A 10,549-nucleotide genomic window follows, 5' to 3' on the forward strand; every position below is an offset into this window, starting at 1 on the left:
TGGGGCTAAGGCTCTCTTCTCTTGCTCACATTGGATAAATACCATAAAGACAAATTTAAAAACATGCTATTCCGGATAATGGAAAACGTAATTCGAATTTAAAAAAACTGTCAATGGACGAAAATACCTATACAACTTTAAGATAATTACAACCTTTAAATTTTCAAGTAAATGATAAAAAATTTAAATAATTTCTACTTTAGAAAGCACTTTTAATTTGTTTCCAAACAAACCTAACATATTTGAAAGTGTTTTAAACATATAGTTACCAAACAGTAAATAACTTTTTAATAGTAAAACTTATTACTTAAGTTATATGTTATAAGCCCTAAAGCCATAAGCTATATTTCCTACCGCAATCCCAAACATGTACTTAGCATAAAATCTATTTGTGTTTTGAGGTTAATTATATTATAATAATTCTGATTTTGGAACTTTCAACTTTTTATTCTCACAAAAATTCCACACCATGCGTCCCTCCCCAAGCATTTTCCTGATGAAAGATTCGCCTTCTTTTACCCTGATCAGTTCCCCTAGAACCAAACAATAAATCTTTCTCTGCTTATTGGATTAATGGTGATGTTGCCAAAAGGTTGAGATTTGAGGTGTAACAAGTCCGATTCGGTATGATTTTAGACATTTTATAACCGAACTGGCGAAATTTGAAAAACCGATACCACACTTGTTACAACTCTAAACTGGTACTATATATTATAATTGTATTACAGACTATAGTGATATATTATAATATATAATATAGTGATATATTATAGTATATTATAATATATAGTCGTATAGTATTAGTATAACTACTAATAACATAGACTATAGTGATAATATATATTTATTTATAAAAGATTTTAAAATTTAATGTTATATTAATTAGTAATTTAACATATAATACAAAATTATTTTTTATATAATTATATATAAAAAAATTTAAAATTATATGTATATGAACCGGTCCGGTCCGGTTCAGTCTAGTGTTAGAAAAAATAAAATTAGAATCAGACCGATTTCGACCATTTTGAGAAAAATGAAATCTGCACTGGACCAAACTGGTTTAGAACTTGACCAGACCCACTAGTTCGATTCAGTTCGGGTTTTTTTTACCCCTTGTTGAGATTCTGCGCGCATGCTTTAAGATGCTTTTGCTAAATTAATTAGTCATAGCATTAATATTAGAACTTTTTCAATGATACTTGTGCTTACAAAATGTAGCAAAAAATGTTGTTCGAACTTATGGCTAAAATTATACAAAGATCACTATCTATCTATCTATCTATCTATATATATATATATATATATATATATATATATATCATTTTAATGTAAGCTGCAAGATCTAAGATATTCTTATTTCAATTCAGACGATCATGATCAGTAGATTCAGTACTATTGATCTTGAGGAGGCCCTTCAAGACGAAGGTAATCATACATGACCCCTTGAAAAGGGCTTATGCTCCTTGACTGTGTGAGATAGATTGTATTTTTACCTATTTGGAGAAGACTGTTTCCTACATCAATGCTATACAACCAATATAAGCCATGGATTCCGTGCCTTGCGATGGCATTGTCTCCACCAATGGGTCCTGTTGAAAAGTGAGGAGGGTTGGCACCGCCCAACTCGTTGAACCGAACCTTACAAATTATAAACCAATCATCACGAGAACCCCATTAATCAAATTATTAATATTATATATATTTATATATATATATATTAACCCAAAATAATTAGAACCAAAATTCGAGAAAAATTAAGCTCTAAAATTTTGTGGGTCAAACCTGCAATTCAGCATCTTGCGCTGAAGCCAATGCTAATTGCAGTGTGTAATTGCCGTTGTCGTTCACAGTGTCTAGTCCAAACACGATCTGCCATGTTGTTGCTTCGTATGTACGATTATTAACATTTCTGCGTGCAATAAAATATATATTAATATCAAAGGACAAGAATAATATCATTAACAAAAAATAAAAAATAAAAAAAAACGAGTATATATGACAGATTATTTGTAATAATAATAACTATTTACGATGAAATTATATTCATTTTAATAAAAAATAATTAATTATAAATAAATAATTTTCTTGCAGCGAATTATAAATCTTATAAATTTTTAATTATCATATTTTCATTTGTCAGACATGTTATTAAATTATTTATAAATTAATAAAAAATTAATACCTCGTTAAAGGATGATAAAAGAATGTGACATACGACTCATATATATACCTCGTGACGTGGGCGAAAAACCAATCAGTATGATAATCGCCATTGTTAATGGTGTAGATGAGATCCTGATCGGGATATAAATCTGCATACCGTTCCCATAAACCATATTGTCTGAACCTGCGATCGAGTGAACAAGTATATATAAACATCATGATCAAATGAGTGTTTATATATATATATATATGTATGTTTGTGTGACTAACTTTTCTAGGTGATTGTTGTACAATCGGTTCATGAGTGTCGGGTATGGATCAGGAACATAGAACTCTCCGGCGGTGCGGTCGGGGATGCCAATTTCCCACACAGTCGGACCATGTCTTGGAGGCTCGTACACCAATACATCCAGTTTGATTTCACAGCCTGCATGCAATATTAATGGATGCATGCCATCGCTATATATTAATTATAACCAAAACCAAGTAATTGCATTTATATATATATATATATAAGTAATTTCAGAAATTAATCCAAACATATACGCTAAATTCTCCGACCATCCATAATAAAAATTTCGGTAGAATTTGTTGAGAAATAATTATTTTCAAGGAACATTATTAATGAAGTCGTCACCTGAATGCAATTCTAAAGATTTTTTTCCCAACAACATTAATAATAATTGTTGCTTGATTTTTCAAAATGTTCCAAAATGTTGTATCTTTTTAAGTTGTCGCATCATTTCCTTAATGGGTGTTATTTGCACATTTTTCAACGGTTGTTGGCAGTTGTACCATATCTAAATTGTCGACAATTTCAGTCTTTTCTAACTTGGCGCTTATTAATTAATTATTATTGTGTTTTTGTTTAAAACAAAATGGAAATTAATTGTACATGAGAAGTATCATAATCATAAAAGTAGTTGTAAATTTATAAATTAAAGTGGTTCTACGTGATTTATTAAATTTATTTTATAAAAAAGTTAATTTTACAATATAACGTAATACATTAAGGCTTCGCTTGGTTACTAAATTCATTTCAATTTATCTAAATTCATCATTATAATTTTTTCAAATCTCAACACAAATTATTAAAAAATAATATTCTAACAATATTTTATAATCTTAACTCAATTCAATTTAGTTCAACATCTAAACGCAATTTAAATCATATCAATTTATGAATTTAATTTTATAATTTATGATTAAAGTATTTCCACGTTCACAAGAGTCAACTTACAAGATAAAATACACACAATAATCTTATTATTCAAAGAAAATAAAACCTAACAACCCCAACCATGACAAAATTACAGGCTACCTAACCTACAAAAATAACAACCTTTTGACTTGGTAGTTATTAGTTAATGTGTTAGCTAGTAGATGACTTAGTAATTAATGAGTTAGATGGTAGAGACTCTTACCTGGTGTGATGGTGATTTGGGTATCATTTTTGTAATCCCCAATGAAACCATGGACCCATGCATACAAATTATAATCCCCTGGTCTGACATTTTTAATTATGAAATATCCTTGCTCGTCAGCTTCACTCCAAAATTGATATCCCTGCAGCATAAAGATTAAAGAAAACTACACTTCATTAATAGATTAATCTAATCACCTTCTCTTTAATGGAAATTTATGCAGCATAAAGTAATTGCCTTGCTTTCCCTTTGCCATGATCCCTTCTCTCCTGGAGCCGCTAAGCCCACATATGCAGATTGCCCCCACATTAATCTCTCATTCACATACCTAATATATATATATATATATATATATATATATATATATAAATAAGATTATATGACGTGAATGGCGTGTATTCTAAAAACAAATTGAAAAAAAAAAAAAAAAAAAAAAAATAGCTAAGTGACATACGGTTCACGGACTAGCAATTGACCAGAAACTGTTCCACGCTGATCAGCAGAAAGGAAATCTTCTGACTGAGTGAAATCGTAAGGCCAGCTTTCCACTTCAATCAGCATCTATTGAAAATACAAAAATCTGAGTGAAATTAATTATATATAATACTTTGGCAAAATAAGTTGAAGGAAAACAACAGCCGAACTTGAGAAATAAAATCATCACAATTATTTTTATTTTATCTCATCCAATAATTATAATTTTTTTATATTTTTATATAAAATAAAATAAATAATTTATTTTTTTTAATTTTAAAATAAAATTAATATTAAAAAATATATTTTAACAATATTTTATTTAATTTTTATCTCATTTCACAAAAATAAACAAGAACTTAATACCTGCTCTTTGGCGTTTGCCCAAAGTTCCAAGGGATTCTCTCCATTGTCAACAGAATTAAGATAAACAAATACAGGGCCAAAAACTTTTTTCCATGCCTCTCCTTCTTCAAACTTCATCTCTGTTTCCTTCCCACCGTAGTGGGTGCTCAAAAACATCTAGACAGAAAAACTCCGGTTATGTAATTTCCAAATATTATTTAATTTTTGTTCTACTATAATAAAATCTAAATATAATTAAGATTTTAAAAAAGAGTAATGCTATTTTTTAAAGAAGAAACGCTACTTATTTTTATATTAAATATTAGAAACATATATACTGTAAAACTATATTTAATATTATTTATTTAAATACCTCTCTCAAATTTAGGGTAATAAACTTTGATATACCTTGAAAAAAATATAGGATGGGAGTGGGTGGACTTACCGCAAGGGTAATGGGGCCGACATGGGAGGTGAGGTCTTGCTTGATGGGTCCCGCTGTACGGAACTCATCACTGGGAGTTATCATCCAGAATCCGACAGGTGGATCAGCTGATATCCACCCATGAACTTTGTTATCTTTGTCCTCCAACGAGTATTGGTACTTGTCATCCACCTGCATGCAGAGTTCCCCACAGTTTTGTGTCACGGGTCCTCCAAGAAATTTCCCGAGTCCGAAAGGACATTCCAAAAGAAATAAATCATCACAAAAGATGTATGCCTTTTACTTAAGATGCATGAAGATATATATTTTCAAAAAGATATAATAGATATGAAAGGAAAAGACAAACAAAATGATGCAAATTACAAATTTTCGAAGAGAAATATTTTGTTGAGATATAATTTTATATTGTATATATAAAATTTTTAAGTATATTTATAAGAAATAAACAATTTTATTTTGTAAAATCAGTTTTATGAGATGAGTTAAATTCATAAATTTCTTCTTTTTTCAAAGTATTAGAGCATGTCATAGTATGAATGAGGCCCTACTCTACTTATCCTGTGACAAAGATTAGAAAAAAATGATAGCCTTCATATAAAGAAAGATATTGAAGAATAATATCACAATGATTGTGAATAAGGTCTTAAAAATATTTATAATAAATAAATAATTCTCTCTTACGTAACCCATTTTGTGAAATGAATTGGCCCTCAATTTTTTCAAGTTTTTAATGTTTGTGTTTAGACGAGAGAGGATGAACCGAAAGTAGTGTACCTCTCCTCTAAGTTCAGAATCTGTTGGATCGGTCAAAAGAACAGCCTCCGGGTAGGCGAGGGCTTGACCCTTGAGGCGGTCTTCCGGCATTGGCATGATCCTCTGCTTGTCCTCCGATACAGCCATGAAGTGAAATCTGACCATTGATTTTCTCTACTGCCGTCAACTTAAAATCATTTTGCCAAGTATATTTTACATAAAATCAAATGAAACATCTTTTATAAGTAGTACTTGTCCTTTTGGAGCTTGTAAACAGCTCTAATCTGAGGAATCTCCACCGCCGGCCATCCTTCAAGACGCTCAAATATTCCGTACGAATAAAATCCAGAAATTTCACGCTGCAATATGTACCTGCAAAGTTGATCATTTTCAGGTTGATATATCGCTCTGCACAAAAGTTACATCTTCCTGATTCTAAATTCACCCCTTGATAATATATACCTTTTGTCTATGATCAAGGGAACTTTCCGTCCCCGGAGCGAGACGTCCCATGTCGTGCTAAATGAAAGCTCTACTTGGTCTTCTCTCTCAGTTATAATCCTGAATTTTGTTGCTGCTACTCTGCAAATAGTTGGGACGTCCATCGTCTACATTTTTTTCAACCAAATTCATGCAGGCCAGTAATGGTCAGGGAAAAGAAGATTTACATACCTCTCGAAGATCCCAGTACCACGACCCTCTGGCTCATTCCAAACCACATCCCAATACCTGAACGTGTTTGATTTTTTTCGAACAAAGCTAAAATAAGCACAATATTCAGGGGAAAATGATGTATAAGCTGGCTTGCATGCTTTGTAGTTTCCAGGCAAATGGCTCAAAAAAACTATGACTTTAAAATGTAGGGGAATGCTTGTACGTACGTACCCTCTATCCTCTCTGCTATTACGTTCTTCAAGTAAATTATCGATACCATTGTACTTTATTCCCAAGACATGACCATCTGGTCTAGAGAAATTTACTTGCAGGAGGCCATTGTCCACCACCACCTGATACGAGTTATCTAATCAGTATTTATAAAATTTTAGGATTGAAATTGAGAAACAGGGTACCTTTAAGATTTTGATTTTGTAAGAATGTTGGTTTCACGTACGATAATTAAAACTAGAGAAAAGCCAAAAAAACAAAAAACGAAGGGTTAAAGCCTTTATTACCTGTTGGGGATTGTCAGTATAGAGCTTCACGTCAGGATGAGAATCTTGACCGTCGTTCCATAGAACTCTCCTGCATCATCATATATAAATTAATTATCACGCGCCTTGAGTTGAAGGGCACTCGGAATGTGAAGCAAACCTCAGGTCAAATGAATGGACGAATCCGGTTTCATTGTGAACTCAAAAGGCATATATGCATCTCGAGTCCCATGAAAAATTAAGCACATAAATTTCTTTCCACCAGAAAACGAGGTGAACTGATTTTGAAATGCCAAAAGTATCCAGTGAAGGTGAAAAGACATGGCACAGTAATGGGGACATCTACTGTAGAGTCACAGATTCGCAGTCCTTTGCTTCATGTAAGCATGCATGTGAACTTGCTGAAACATCATCATTAACAGCTTCGTCTTTTATCTCACGCACATATAAATGTTTTTTGTTACATTTTACTGCACTAAATGTCGACACAGACTGATCGTGATGAGAATCCTAATGAAATCCAAATATAAAGCCAATACGCAATAACGACAAAAATGAAAATACAAGAAAGAAACAAAGAAAGAAAGGGAAAGAAAAAAGTATAAGAGAGAATAAAAAAGGACTCAACTAATTTTTCTAATGCACTTAATTCATGAGTATTTTGATGCTGCTGTGAGTTTTATGCAGAAGAAGAGTCGCTCTGCACTCTTAAAGTAATGCAAACTCCGCCGTCCGACAGTCTCTCTCTCTCTCTCTCATTTGTGTAATATTGGTTTATTACAAGCAGGTTGTAGCAAGTATAGAGGGAGCAAAAGATGAGGAAGAACCTAACTAAGGTCTTCTCAGAACGATCAACAAGCAAGAAGAAGAACAGCAGTAGAATCACGGCTCCTGAGCTGCAGCCAACTAGAGAACCCCATTGCCTACTCCAGTTTGCCCTGATCTCCATATTGACCTGAAATATCAATTTCATGATGATGAGAACCATGAAAACCACAAATTCTGGGTAACAAATTAAGAACATGAAATTCTTTCGGAAGGAACAACAGAAACAACCCCAATGTCAGATATGTTTTATATTAGTCCTAGCTAGGAGCATGGATTTACCTGTAATAAATGCCAAAATGCATCTATAAATGCATCTAAAATATGTTTGGAACCTGATCGATAGCATCAAAGACTTGCAGAGTTTTATAATGCCAAGTAAATGACATATAAATAACTGCATCAAAGGAAGGACTGGCGCCGCTTCTTTTCTATGTTGCTCTTCGATCTTAGAATGTCGAATGTTTTAGTTCAGTTAATTTATATATGTTTATGGGAAATGCTAGCCAGCTTTCACGGTTTCGTTTGAGGGACGAGTCCAATATTTTAAATGTACTATACAGAAGGGCAATTTAGTCCTAAGAAAAACTATCACATGATTAGAGTAGTTAATTATCCTGACGTATGCTACCTTTTGACAATTTTAGTAGTTAATTATAAGTGGAAACGGTACTTACGTGCTTTGACAAATATATATTTGTTGTTTGGAAACATCGGAATTATATATATATATATATATATATATATATGTGTGTGTGTGTAGGCCTATATTATATATGGAGTCATGCTACGTATAGCAAGGTACAATTATTTTGAAAAAAAAATTGAGTTCAGTATTTATTTATTTATTTTAAAATAATTACACAGTATTTACATATTCACGATTGTAATTATCATTTATCTTATATTATATATATATATATATATATTTATATATATATATAGTACTTACACCAACTTTGACAGATTTGAACCGGAGTTTTTGCGTGTTAATTTAACTTGTCAATCAGTTTTCTCAGTTGACAAAGTAGTATACTGTGCATTGAAAAAGCTACCCGCGAAACCCAACCACAAGTATCACAAAAGGACGTGGCCAAATCCACCATCATGTGGAGTTCTTTCCCTTTGTATTATCTTGTGACACACACAAAGAACAAGGCCGCCGGTACCAGCTTTCAGCGAAAGGAGAATAATGTGGGTATTGTCACTGCATTGTCACGAGGACGAGTCGACCTAATTCCTCCCGTGAACTTTTGGTTCATTCAACTCTTGAATCTCCCGGTACTGCATGCTTTCTCATTATTTACATGGTGGGTTTACTAGCAGGAATTATTCCATGAAAATGACAGAAAATAGTGGAGAGAAGTGGGACGGCGCCACCTGCATGCATTTTTGCTAACTAGCTAGGCAGGCATGCACTCTTATTGTTTTGCGGGCTCAACCTAGCAATTATAAATGTACGCTTCGCAGTGGAGTATAATTAATCTAAGCGATTGCAAAAGGAAGAACATTGGAGTATGGGCTCAACCCTGGCGTGCGTTGAGCACTAGCTTGAAACCTTTCAAATATATAATATAAAATACAAATACACATACATACATACATATGTTCGGTTTGTATAGCTTGGTTTATTATTGTGGTGAGTGGATTTGATTATAAACCGATTGGAGAAGGATTCGTTACAATTTTTTGGTGGGTTTTCAACAAGGCTTGGGCAGATATCGTGAAAAAATTTTGACCCTCTTATGACTCGAGAATCGCCAGAGAGAAAATTTGCTTGATGTTAGTTGCGTGACAAATCACTCGAACAAATCTCAAAGCAGAGAGTTTGCTCGACACTTGCTCGATATGTCACTCAAGCGAACGTCAGACAGAGAGTTTGCTTGACATCTCGCTCAAGAGAATGAGACGATAATTGAAGCATTAGGATTTTCGTCGTGTAACTCTATAAATATGCATGTTATGATAGTATGACTGTCTGGATCTGTATAATTTCATCCCAAGATGTATTTTATCATTCTTCAAGATAATAAAATCTTCTGCAACTCTATAAACGTCGGCACTTTGTTGAACCACGTTAGTTTCGTGTCGTGTGATTACTTATTTTCTTGCATTGCCTTCACTTTTATGTCATCGCTTTCACAATAATATATATATATATATTAAATATATATATATATATATTATTGAGGTGTGCAAGACTCATGTATTCATTTTGAAAAAAGTGTGATCCACCATTAAAAAGTGAATTTCTTTATGTGGATCTCAGATTTATCTATTTTCTTTTTCAAAAATACTATTCGAGAGTTGCACACCGTAAGACTATATAAATCATGTACATGTATGTATGTGTGTGTATATATATATATATATATATATATTTGTTCTAATGATAGCAGATAATGTTAATGTTTTATCTCTTGCATATTATGTTTATCTTTAGGTGCATGTTTGATCATGATCATGTATCCTTATCTTTCTCTTACATAAAAAGGAATACAAGTGTGTTTAACAATTACAAACATTAGATTAAAAAAATATGGAACTTTCCCATATTTTCAATCTCGTCAAGGCAAGGATAGCTAGGCTAGAATAAACATTTAGAAAATTTAAAGTAAAAGGAAGTTGAGGACAAAGAGTAAAAGGTTAAGCATATGCATAATATAAGCTGTGTCTTTTGACCATGACCATCTATGTTGCTCACCTTTAATTGCTTTGTTATGTGGCTTCGTGTGCATCTTTAAATAAGATCACCATTCTTTTAGGTTATTAATGCCTCTTTTAAAAGGGAGCTCATGATCTAACAATTGATCAATTTGTACGTCCAGAGTTCTAGCTTTCGGTAACTTTCACCAATTGGTTCAGTTGGTTAGCCTAGTTTCTTTATCACTGTTGTGTACTTTATCCGTTAGTCCTTTTCCTTATACCTATCCCTTCGCTTTCTTTTTCTTTTTGCAGAACTCTTT

The 10,549-nt window shown here is 32.6% G+C and overlaps 1 protein-coding gene and 1 long non-coding RNA gene across 2 annotated transcripts; one reads left to right on the plus strand and one right to left on the minus strand.

The window, feature by feature from the left end:
• Nucleotides 1-1,332: 1,332 nt before the first annotated feature.
• LOC121263824 (probable rhamnogalacturonate lyase B) lies at nt 1,333-8,052 on the minus strand. The gene is made up of 17 exons (XM_041166905.1): nt 7,866-8,052; nt 7,586-7,713; nt 6,780-6,849; nt 6,493-6,614; nt 6,280-6,336; nt 6,070-6,189; nt 5,860-5,979; nt 5,629-5,764; nt 4,855-5,025; nt 4,431-4,586; nt 4,045-4,151; nt 3,828-3,918; nt 3,591-3,732; nt 2,437-2,593; nt 2,234-2,350; nt 1,786-1,912; nt 1,333-1,641 (listed from the first exon to the last, which is right to left on the minus strand). The coding sequence occupies exons 2-17, from the start codon at nt 7,705-7,707 to the stop codon at nt 1,396-1,398; spliced, it is 2,061 nt and encodes a 686-aa protein (XP_041022839.1). The 5' UTR covers nt 7,708-7,713; nt 7,866-8,052; the 3' UTR covers nt 1,333-1,395.
• Nucleotides 6,834-7,667, plus strand: LOC121263825. Its single transcript, XR_005940357.1, has 2 exons — nt 6,834-7,471; nt 7,546-7,667. It is a non-coding gene; the product is annotated as an uncharacterized LOC121263825 (long non-coding RNA).
• Nucleotides 8,053-10,549: the final 2,497 nt, after the last annotated feature.

Source organism: Juglans microcarpa x Juglans regia, chromosome 4S, assembly GCF_004785595.1.
Source record: "Juglans microcarpa x Juglans regia isolate MS1-56 chromosome 4S, Jm3101_v1.0, whole genome shotgun sequence".
Lineage (NCBI taxonomy): Eukaryota > Viridiplantae > Streptophyta > Magnoliopsida > Fagales > Juglandaceae > Juglans > Juglans microcarpa x Juglans regia.

What these genes read in the sequence shown, in the direction of transcription:
- LOC121263824 (XM_041166905.1), bottom strand. Translation starts at nt 7,707, where the DNA reads ATGGAGATCAGGGCAAACTGGAGTAGGCAATGGGGTTCTCTAGTTGGC. An exon ending in AATAGCAGAGAGGATAGAGG is followed by an intron (nt 6,337 to 6,492) that starts GTACGTACGTAC and finishes AAACACGTTCAG; the next exon opens with GTATTGGGATGTGGTTTGGA. An exon ending in GGGCAAACGCCAAAGAGCAG is followed by an intron (nt 4,152 to 4,430) that starts GTATTAAGTTCT and finishes TATTTTCAATAG; the next exon opens with ATGCTGATTGAAGTGGAAAG.